Source organism: Salvelinus namaycush, chromosome 31, assembly GCF_016432855.1.
Source record: "Salvelinus namaycush isolate Seneca chromosome 31, SaNama_1.0, whole genome shotgun sequence".
Taxonomy (NCBI): Eukaryota; Metazoa; Chordata; class Actinopteri; order Salmoniformes; family Salmonidae; genus Salvelinus; species Salvelinus namaycush.
The window spans coordinates 39,361,399-39,373,524 of record NC_052337.1 but is presented as its reverse complement, the minus strand read 5'-3'; the positions used below and the strand labels follow the sequence as shown (position 1 = coordinate 39,373,524).

General features: G+C 43.1%; 1 protein-coding gene across 3 annotated transcripts in view; it reads right to left on the bottom strand.

Moving 5' to 3' along the window:
• LOC120026322 (membrane-associated phosphatidylinositol transfer protein 2-like) overlaps positions 1 to 2,689 on the bottom strand; it is a 32,490-nt gene extending 29,801 nt beyond the window's left edge. For all 3 annotated transcript variants that reach the window (XM_038971159.1, XM_038971160.1, XM_038971161.1), the window contains exon 1: positions 2,612 to 2,689. In XM_038971159.1, coding sequence (XP_038827087.1) covers positions 2,612 to 2,689 — 78 coding nt within the window. The remainder of the gene's footprint in view (positions 1 to 2,611) is intronic.
• Between the last annotated feature and the right edge of the window lie 9,437 nt (positions 2,690 to 12,126).

Below are 12,126 nucleotides of genomic sequence, written 5' to 3'. Positions count from 1 at the left end.
TATTTTTTTACTTTTACTTTACTACATTCCTAAAGAAAAGTATGTACTTTTTACTCCATACATTTTCCCTGACACCCAAAAGTACTTGTTACATTTTGAATGCTTAGCAGGAAAGGAAAATATTCTAAATCACACATGTATCAAGAACATCCCTACTGCCTCTGAACTGGCAGACTCACTAAAGACATGCTTCGTTTCTAAATGATGTCTGAGTGTTGGAGCATCCCCTGGCTATCCGTAAATATAAAAAAACAAGAAAATGGTGCTGTTTGTTTGCTTAATATAAGGAATTTGAAATTATACTTTTACTTTTGATACTTAAGTATATTTGAGTAATTACATTTACTTTTGGTACTTAAGTGTATTTAAAACCAAATATTTTTTTCTCAAGTAGGATTTTATTGGGTGAATCACTTTTACTTAAGTCATTTTCTATTAAGGCATCTTTACTTTTACTCAAGTATGACAATTGGGTACTTTTTCCACCACTGCAAAATCAGCAGTGTAACATTGTCATGGAAACACTGGCTGGATCATTTTGACTTTTCTTTCTCCATTTCCCTCCATCTCAATCTCTGCCTCTCTCTTTCTTTTTTGTCTCTTTCCATCAGTCTCTGCCCGTTCCTCTGTAAGTCTCCCTCTTTCCGTTTCCCTTCCGTGCCCCCTTTATCTGCTTCCCCCAATCACCTTCCCTCTCTCTGTCTTTTATTCTCATTGCAAACAAATGACGGCAGCCACTGCCACGCTGCTGCTGATGTCACTGGTTACCATGGCTACCAACCGCTCAGCTGTGACGCTGCCCCAGAGGAGAGATGTGGGTAAGGTTTACAACGTTTACATTAACATTAAAACAGGCAGCACATGGAGCTTCATCAAGTGTTGGTCTAGCAGACTGTATTCCGTCAGGGGTCACCAGGTGACCTAATCACCCATAATCCTCTAGGATAATGTCCTGAAGTCTGGTTGGCTGCGACTGTCCTAGGAAAGAACTGCTCTTCAAAAGTAGCTACTGTACCGTGGGTTCGTATCCCCGAAACCAACGTGCTAATATTTTCCTCCTCTAGAGAGAGAAGAGAGACTGTACGCAAAACATTGGAGACAAACATATGGAGAGCCAGCTGGCCTTAGAAAGCTCACATTAAACTGGTGACCTGAACCATGAACACAACCAGACACCATGTTACACACACAAACAAGCAAGAACACACCAACACACACAGCTCACCTCACCACCTAACACCTGATCTAGGGTCAGTAGGTCTTCTGGGTCACAGCAACAATCTGATGACTCTCTGACCTAGACCACTGTTTTAGGACGATGTTATATTCCGTAAATGCTACGTGATGTGCTATATGTTGTATTCTGCATGCAGTGTGTTAGCCATGCTATGCTAGGTATTGTATCCTGATTGACGCATGTTAGCCATGCAATACTATGCTACATGATACAGTTGAAGTCGGAAGTTTACATACACTTAGGTTGGAGTCATTAAAACTCGTTTTTCAACCACTCCACACTTTTCTTGATAACAAACTATAGTTTTGTCTAGTCGGTTAGGACATCTACTTTGTGCATGACAAGTAATTTTTCCAACAATTGTTTAGACAGATTATTTCACTTATAATTCACTGTATCACAATTACAGTGGGTCAGAAGTTTACATACACTAAGTTGACTGTGTCTTTAAACAGCTTGGAAAATTCCAGAAAATTATGTCATGGCTTTAGAAGCTTCTGATAGGCTAATTGACATCATTTGACTCAATTGGAGGTGTACCTGTGGATGTATTTCAAGGCCTACCTTCAAACTCAGTGCTTCTTTGCTTGACATCATGGGAAAATCAAAAGAAATCAGCCAAGACCTCAGAAAAAAAAGTGAAGCACGGGGGTGGCAGCATCATGTTGTGGGGGTGCTTTGCTGCAGGAGGGACTGGTGCACTTCACAAAATAGATGGCATCATGAGGTAGGAACTTATGTGGATATATTGAAGCATCAGTCAGGAAGTTAAAGCTTGGTCGCAAATGGGTCTTCCAAATGGACAATGACCCCAAGCATACTTCCAAAGTTGTATCAAAATGGCTTAAGGACAACAAAGTCAAGGTATTGGAGTGGCCATCACAAAGCCCTGACCTCAATCCTATAGAAAATTTGTGGGCAGAACTGAAAAAGCGTGTGCGAGCAAGAAGGCCTACAAACCTGACTCAGTTACACCAGCTATGTCAGGAGGAATGGGCCAAAATTCACCCAACTTATTGTGGGAAGCTTGTGGAAGGCTACCCGAAACATTTGATCCAAGTTAAACAATTTAAAGGCAATGCTACCAAATACTGATTGAGTGTATGTAAACTTCTGACCCACTGGGAATGTGATGAAAGAAATAAAAGCTGAACTAAATCCTTCTCTCTACTATTATTCTGACATTTCACGTTCTTAAAATAAAAGTGGTGATCCTAACTGACCTAAAAAAGATAATTTTTACTAGGATTTAATGTCAGGAATTGTGAAAAACGAAGTTTAAATGCATTTGGCTAAGGTGAATGTAAACTTCCGACTTCAACTGTATATGTATTCTGTGTGCTGTATTTTCTATGCTAGCCAGCAACCACCCACCTGGATCATGTAGAGCTGGGCAATGCGGTACTCCTCCACGCTCATGGGCATGGGGATCCGGTACTCCTTGATCAACATGGTGGCTGGTGGGTGGGGGTAACAGGGGGGGGGGGGGGGGCGGAGAGTCGTTTCAACGAGCCGCTCTACCCAAGCAGCAGCAGCATCAAACAGCCTCGATGGAAAGCATCATGGTTCAGACCTGTAGGAGGAGAGAAAGGAGTTACACTGGGTGAGAGGAAACCTTATAATACTTGATTTGGTCAAGTCTATGTGGTGAGAACTATCAGTAGTCTCAGAAAATGTCTGTGTGATGACACACACACACACGCGCAAGGGTAAGAAGAGAATACTTGACACTGAATGACATAATCACATATAAATCCTTAATCCAATCAAGACAACACTTCCTCTCCACATCTTGTGTGTGTATGTCCTCAGTCACCATTCAGCCCTGAATCAGATATATCAAAACATTTACCTACTAATCAAATATTTATATATTTTTTATAAGTCCACATTATATCCAATGTTCCAGCCACTTCTCAGTAACGTCCAAACTAAATGCCAAAAGTTATTCCTAAAATCACTGTAGAGGTGCAGTAACAGCAGTCTGCTAACAATGCAATTCCACAATCGGCAAGTCCCAGGCATCAACATCCAATCAATGTCCAAGTAATGACAAAACAAAATATAAACAACGTTTCCTTCAGTAGAGGTCTGCTCAAGCCTCCCAAAATACAAGGCAGCATGGCAACACACACAGACAGACAGGGACGAGTTAAGGGAGTCACATGACTGAGGTGGCTTAGTATAAGGCAGATTAAACACACAGCACCACACAACTCTGTCTAATAGGAGAGGAGAGAGAGAATGGAGGGAGGGAATAAGAGGGAGGGAGAGAGGGGAAAAGGGTAGTGAGAAAGAGGGGGGGTTGAGTGAGGAAAGTAGAGATGGGAGAGAGGGGTTGGAAGGCTGCTCGAGGGGGAGAGCATGAGAGGGAGAGAGAGAGAGAGAGAGAGAGAGAGAGAGAGAGAGAGAGAGAGAGAGAGAGAGAGAGAGAGAGAGAGAGAGAGAGAGAGAGAGAGAGAGAGAGGGGCATAATCACTCCAGCCCAACAGATTAATAGATTGATAGAGACAGAGGCTAGTGGAGTGTCACAGGGAAGCCAGAGGGGACGCAGAGGCAGAGAGAGAGAGATTAACAGGTGGTCTTGGATTAAGATTGGGTTAGAGCATACTGGACACTAACAATGTGATACAGTATGTCAATGGCTTAAAGTTATTGTTGCCCAAATAATGCACCAATCTACGTCATTGACGTAACAGGATTCCCCCTCCCAAAGATTGCTACATGTCATTGGCTTGAAACCATTCCGCACTAACGTCATTGGCTTAAAATGATTCCCATTATAGTTACCTACATTAATGTGAGCTGCTGTTCTAACGGAGGTTTAATTTGATAAAAACATGTAGCGCACACACACAAACTCTGACCACAGCAGAAAAGTATTAGTCATATTATAACCAAGTGTCTCTTTGAAGTTTCACCATCTCCTCTATGTGAGAGCACTGAAAATACTGAATGTATTGTATTTGCACTGCGGTAGGGTAATGTATTTGCACTGCAGTAGGGTAATGTATTTGCACTGCAGTAGGGTAATGTATTTGCACTGCGGTAGGGTATTGTATTTGCACTATAGGTATTGTATTGCTGGACCAGAGACAGGACAATCCAAGCGGTGATGTATTGTATTCAGTCTTCAGTAATATGCTGGAGCACTTAGGCTGGACACCATCACATTAAAACTGCTAGGGTCTGCCTTGGCAGTGAGCAGGCCACTTCCAATACATCTTATACCACAGCCAGTGTGTGTGTGTTTGCGCACTCGTGTGTGTCTCTGCGTGTGTGTGCCGATGTGCATGTGTGTGTGTGTGTGTGTGTGTGTGTGTGTATTGTTTTGGGGTCTGTTCCGGGCCAATTCCATCCTTCATGCCAACCAATGCAGGAGGGATTTTATTGTCCGCTGGTGAGGTAGCCTAATGCTTTTCTCCTCAGCGTCCGTCTGTCATATCCTCTCCCTATGGGGTCTGAGGTGGCTGAGCTCCAGAATGGTGATTACTTTGGGGGATGTCCACTGCTGGGTCCAGCTGAGATTGTTGCAGTGCTGCCCAGTCCGAAAACTAAAACCTTATCCTTGGGGATTCACTGGGAGTTTGGTTTTCACACTGGGGCAAGCCATATCAGCTCAATGTACTGGACATCTCATAGATATTTTACTCAGTAAATGTGTCTAATATAATATAGTAGAATGACTCTTGTGAAGTCAAAACACCATTTCACAAGGCCATGGGTCTATTATTCTGTCCTGTGGAACCTTGCTAGGATGGTAGTACTGTCGGTCGCAGAATCATACTACCATAATAAACTATATACTGTGTATATACAGTTGAAGTCGAAAGTTTACATACACTTGGGTTGGAGTCATTAAAACTCATTTTTCAACCACTCCACAAATTTCTTGTTAACAAACTCTAGTTTTGGCAAGTCGGTTAGGACATCTACTTTGTGGATGACAAGTTAGTTATTTTTCCAACAACTGTTTACAGAGAGATTATTTCACTTATAATTCACTGTATCACAATTCCAATGGGTCAGAAGTTTACATACACTAAGTTGACTGTGCCTTTAAACAGCTTGGAAAATTCCAGAAAATGATGTCATGGCTTTAGAAGCTTCTGATGGGCTAATTGACATAATTTGAGTCAGTTGGAGGTGTACCTGTGGATGTATTTCAAGGCCTACCTTCAAACTCAGTGCTTCTTTGCTTGACATCATGGCAAAATCTAAAGAAATCAGCCAAAAAAATGTGTAGACCTCCACAAGTCTGGTTCATCCTTGGGAGCAATTTCCACATCCATGAAGGTACCACGTTCATCTGTACGAACAATAGTACGCAATTATAAACACCATGGGACCACGCAGCCATCATACCGCTCAGGAAGGAGACGTGTTCTGTCTCCTAGAGATGAACGTACTTTGGTGTGAAAAGTGCAAATCAATCCCAGAACAACATCAAAGGACCTTGTGAAGATACTGGAGGAAACGGGTACAGAAGTATCTATATCCACAGTAAAATGAGTCCTATATCGACATAAGCTGAAAGGCCGCTCAGCAAGGAAGAAGCCACTGCTCCAAAACCCGCCATAAAAAAGCCAGACTACGGTTTGCAACTGCACATGGGAACATAGATTGTACTTTTTGGAGAAATGTCCTCTGGTCTGATGAAACAAAAATAGAACTGTTTGGCCATAATGGCCATCGTTATGTTTGGAGGAAAAAGGGGGGAGGCTTGCAAGCCGAAGAACACCATCCCAACCGTGAAGCACGGGGGTGGCAGCATCATGTTGTGGGGGTGCTTTGCTGCAGGAGGGGCAGATGCACTTCACAAAATAAATGGCATCATGAGGTAGGAAAATTATGTGGATATATTGAAGCAACATCGCAAGACATCAGTCAGGAAGTTAAAGCTTGGTCGCAAATGGGTCTTCCAAATGGACATTGACCCCAAGCATACTTCCAAAGTTGTGTCAAAATGGCTTAAGGACAATAAAGTCAAGGTATTGGAGTGGCCATCACAAAGCCCTGACCTCAATCCCATAGAAAATTTGTGGTTAGAATTGAAAAAGTGTGTGCGAGCAAGGGGGCCTACAAAAATATACCTGACTCAGGTACACCAGCTCTGTCAGGAGGAATGGGCCAAAATTCACCCAACCTATTGTGGGAAGCTTGTGGAAGGCTACCCGAAACATTTGACCCAAGTTAAACAATTCAAAGGCAATGCTACCAAATACTAATTGAGTGCATGTAAACTTCTGACCCACTGGGAATGTGATGAAAGAAATAAAAGCTGAAATAAATCATTATTCTGACATTTCACATTCTTAAAATAAAGTGGTGATCCTAACTGACCTAAAACAGGGAGTTTTTACTAGGATTGAATGTCAGGAATTGTGAAAAACTGAGTTTAAATGTATTTGGCTAAGGTGTATGTAAACTTCCGACTTCAACTGTATAAACTCAGCAAAAAAAGAAACGCCCCTTTTTCAGGACCCAAATAACTTGACAGATCTTCATTGTAAAGGGTTTAAACACTGTTTCCCATGCTTGTTCAATGAACCATAAACAATTCATGAACATGCACCTGTGGAACAGTCGTTAAGACACTAAAAGCTTACAGATGGTAGGCAATTAAGGTCACAGTTATGAAAACTTAGGACACTAAATCAAATCATCAAATCAAATTTATTTATAAAGCCCTTCGTACATCAGCTGATATCTCAAAGTGCTGTACAGAAACCCAGCCTAAAACCCCTAACAGCAAGCAATGCAGGTGTAGAACCACGGTGGCTAGGAAAAACTCCCTAGAAAGGCCAAAACCTAGGAAGAAACCTAGAGAGGAACCAGGCTATGAGGGGTGGCCAGTCCTCTTCTGGCTGTGCCGGGTGGAGATTATAACAGAACATGGCCAAAATGTTCAAATGTTCATAAATGACCAGCATGGTCAAATAATAATAATCACAGTAGTTGTCGAGGGTGCAGCATGCCAGCACCTCAGGAGTAAATGTCAGTTAGCTTTTCATAAAGAGGCCTTTCTACTGACTCTGGAAAAAAAACTAAAGAAAGATGCCCAGGGTCCCTGCTCATCTGCGTGAACGTGCCTTAGGCATGTTGCAAGGAGGCATGAGGACTGCAGATGTGGCCAGGGCAATAAATTGCAATGTCCGTATTGTGAGACACCTAAGACAGTGCTGCAGGGAGACAGGACGGACAGCTGATCGTCCCCGCAGTGGCAGATCACGTGTAACAATACCTGCACAGGATCGGTACGTCCGAACATCACACACAGCAGGACAGGTACAGGTGAAACTGAAAATCTCGTACAACGCTGTGTACTACTCCCTTCACAGAACAGCACAAAGTGGCTCTAACCAGAATAGAAAGAGGAGTGGGAGGCCCGGTGCACAACTGAGCAAAAGGACAAGTACATTAGTGTTTGAGAAACAGACGCCTCACAAGTCCTCAACTGGCAGCTTCATTAAATAGTACCCGCAAAACACCAGTCTCAATGTCAACAGTGAAGAGGCGACTCCGGGATGCTGGCCTTCTAGGCAGAGTTGCAAAGAAAAAAGCTATATCTCAGACTGGCCAATAAAAGGAAAATATTAAGAAGGGCAAAAGAACGCAGACACTGGACAGAGGAACTCTGCATAGAAGGCCAGCATCCCAGAGTCTCCTCTTCACTGTTGATGTTGAGACTGGTGTTTTGCGGGTAGTGTTTAATGAAGCTGCCAGTTTTCTCCCCAATTTTGTGGTATCCAATTGGTAGTTACAGTCTTGTCTCGTACGGACTCAGGAGAGGCGAAGATCGAGATCCGTGCGTCCTCCGAAACACAACCCAACCAAGCCGCACTGCTTCTTGACACAATGCCTACTGAACCCGGAAGCCAGCCGCACCAATGTGCCGGAGGAAACACTGTACACCTGGCAACCGTGTCAGCGTGCACTGTCCCTGGCTAACCACAGGAGTCGCTAGTGCGCGATGGGACAAGGACATCCCCCTGCCGGCCAAACCCTCCCCTAACCCGGCAACGCTGGGCCAATTGTGCGCCGCCCCATGGGTCTCCCGGTCGCGGCCGGCTGCGACAGAGCCTGGAATCGAACCCAGAATCTCTAGTGGCACAGCTAGTGCCTAGCTAGTGCCTTAGACCACTGCGCCACTCGGGAGGCCTTGGGGAAAATCTATTTAGTCCATTTTAGAATAAGGCTGTAACGTAACAAAATGTGGAAAAAGTCAAGGGGTCTGAAAACTTTCCGAATGCACCATACATTAATTAATCTTCAATCTTTGTATTCTGTGAATATGGACAAAATCTATCATTACCTAAAAAAAAGTCATCTTTGACTGCAATATCTCTGCCCAGAATGTCAGATCCTCACAAGGTAAAGTGCGTATTGTTCAGAAGTGCCTTTCTGAATAGAGGGGATCTACACTGTCTGAGAAAGATATTTGGTCGCTAATGTCCAAGTTTGACTGTCTGAGAAAGGTATTTGTTCGCACATTTTTTCTGTGTATATGCATGACTTAAAGCATAATATTTATGACAAAAGTAACATGTTTATTCTATACTCTAAGTACGTATGCATGATTCATTAGTCAGTTTATATTGATATGTTTAGTACATTTGGTTAAAATCTGTGACTGTCCTTTTTGGCTGCTTGTACATTTTACCTCTTAAAAATTACATTCCAGTTTTAATATCTCTGGCCCAGAAAGTCAGATTTTTACTAGATAAAGTTCTGGTTCAGTGGGGTCTCCTACAGTTTTCTCAAGGGTTCTATGTCATAATAGACTAGTCCTTGGTGGTGCTACAGACCACAACTGTAGCAGAAAACACATTTTTATCCATTCTGTATTTTTGCATATCTTAAAGCATTATAACTTTATCAAAAGTAACTATGAATTCCTCCATTCTACAGTGTAAGTGTTTGTTTGATATTCCACTAAGGTTTTGTTGAGAATTTCAAGATATTTGACAAAATAATCTATTATGGTTTCGATTATGCCCATTGAAAACCCATTGCAAATTGCCTTTAAAAAAATAAAAAGGAATCCAGCCTAACTTTGTGTATTACACATCATTGTTTGATCTAGCATGGATAACAGCCTGTAACAAGCCAAAAAAATGTAAACTTGTGTGAACCCCTAATAATAATTTCAGTGATGGCTCCCAGCACATCACAAGCCTCCATTCCACTGAAACGCATCGCTGCTGCCCCTGAAGCCAGCCAGCCAGACAGACAGACATGCCAGACTTTTATCAATGTTTAACAGCATGTGATCAATACAGGCTTCAGTGGCAGGATCACCAACAACAACAACACAACTCCGGCAGCACACAGTACACACATTCAGGCTCAACACAATCAGGCTCAGCTAAAACGTACAGTAGCTAACCTAAAGCAGACGTTCAGCCTCCACGTACAGCCTCACAAGTCGAGGTTCTAGCACGAAGAATGAATGTGATAATATGGTGAATGGCAACGCACTACGACTAGTACGCCACACACTCCACTTGTTTCCCCCTAAACCAGCTATACTCCAGGGCTGCATGTATCAACAGTCTATAGTGGCATCCTCTCCTCCAGTCCTTTCCTCAGTCTGCATGACATACAAGAACACACACAGACATTGACACGCACCAAACCAAAAACCGGCAAAACTGATACAGAAGAGCAGTCTCAGAACAATACGTTTTACCTTTTAGAAGCAGGAAGACAGCTCGACAGCTTGTCATAACCAACAGATCCAATCAAGTGACTGAAGGGCCATCTCATCTCCCGCACTCAGCCCCATCAGCCTGACATACTGACGTTCCTACAGTAGCACCATCCCCGACTGGCCTTAGTCTGGTAAGCCTACGTTGTTGTTATTGTCTCTGCTGTTGTTGTGTTGGTCTGTGGTCTCGTCAGCTGTGATGTGGCTAACGCAGCAGGACAGGAGCGCTTGGTGTGAAACCAGACATCAGAGGAGGAAAAAAAACAGAAGACATCGATTCGCTCTCTCTCTCTTCCTCTTTTCCCCTTCCACACTTTATTATTTTTTATTTCCACCCCGTCTCCACCTCCTCTGGAGCTAGGAAGCCCAGTTACCATGGAGATGCATGAGGCTGTGATGTGATTGGTCAGTGTTGTTATGATGCATCGAGTCTGAGGGATGGCCCACTCGTTATTCAGTGCGACTGCACTCCTTCATTCCTCAAACTCTCGCACACACTTACACTTCTTCCTGTCTCTCCTCTCTCTCTTTTCCTCTCACAATCGATCCTCTCTCTCTCGCTCTCTCACACGAGCATCATCGCTCTTCCTCATTCATCCTCTCTTCCCTTGTGAATGTCTACCTCTCGCCTGCTCTCCATATGTCTCCTGCTATCTCTTGGTAATGGTATTCATAGGACTACGCATTTGTGTTGTCAGCTGATCTAAACAGATTTAAGTCCTTTACTTTTCTTTACACACTCACACAACACAGAGTATGAATTCCTCAAAAACAGAGGTACACTGTCCAGCATCTCAAAAACCGAGGTCAGTTTTGAAGAGGGTAAAGGCATGTAAACATACTGTAGCCTAAGTAGAAAGTACCCCTTTGATCAGTGGACCCAGAGAAAAATGACTTCACACATGCCGGGTGTCATAAACCATGCACCTGGAATATTCTGCTTCCCTGGCCTGGTGTTGAATTGCATAATTTGAATGAGCCTGCCTTGAATCACCACGTGTCTTTCACTTTGACTACCAAATCTCTGAACCATGCATTACTTTTCACATTACCCATCAATAACCCCCCAGTGATCTCACTCTAGTTATTGTAAATGCTCATAGGCCTTAGTAGGCCATCATTGAAAATAAGAATTTGTTCTTAAACTGACTTGCCTAGTTAAATAAAGGTTAAATCAAATAACATTTTTAGTTTTTTGGTAGCATTGCCTTTAAATTGTTTAACTTGGGTCAAACGTTTTGGGTAGCCTTCCACAAGCTTCCCACAATAAGTTGGGTGAATTTTGGCCCATTCCTCCTGACAGAGTTGGTGTACCTGAGTCTGGTTTGTTTGCCTTGCTCACACACGCTTTTTCAGTTCTGCCCACAAATCATCTATAGGATTGAGGTCAGGGCTTTGTGATGGCCACTCCAATACCTTGACTTTGTTGTCCTTAAGCCATTTTGACACAACTTTGGAAGTATGCTTGGGGTCATTGTCCATTTGGAAGACCCATTTGCGACCAAGCTTTAACTTCCTGTTCGATGTCTTGCGATGTTGCTTCAAAATATCCACATCATTTTCCTTCTTGATGATGCCATCTATTTTGTGAAGTGCACCAGTCCCTCCTGCAGCAAAGCACCCCCACAACATGATGCTGCCACTCCCGTGCTTCACGGTTGGGATGGTGTTCTTCGGCTTGCAAGCCTCCCCCTTTTTCCTCCAAACATAACGATGGTCATTATGGCCAAACAGTTCTATTTTTGTTTCATCAGACCAGAGGACATTTCTCCAAAAAGTACAATCTTTGTCCCCATGTGAAGTTGCAAACCGTAGTCTGGCTTTTTTATGGCGGTTTTGGAGCAGTGGCTTCTTCTTTGTTGAGCGGCCTTTCAGCTTATATCGGTATATGACTCATTTTACTGTGGATATAGATACTTTTTTACCCGTTTCCTCCAGCATCTTCATAAGGTCCTTTGCTGTTGTTCTGGAAATGATTTGCACTTTTCGCACCAAAGTACGTTCATCTCTAGGAGACAGAACGAGTCTCCTTCCTGAGCGGTATGACGGCTGCGTGGTCCCATGGTGTTTATACTTGCATACTATTGTTTGTACAGATGAGCGTGGTACCTTCAGGTGTTTTGAAATTGCTCCCAAGGATGAACCAGACTTGTAGAGGTCTACAAAAACAAAAGCTTTA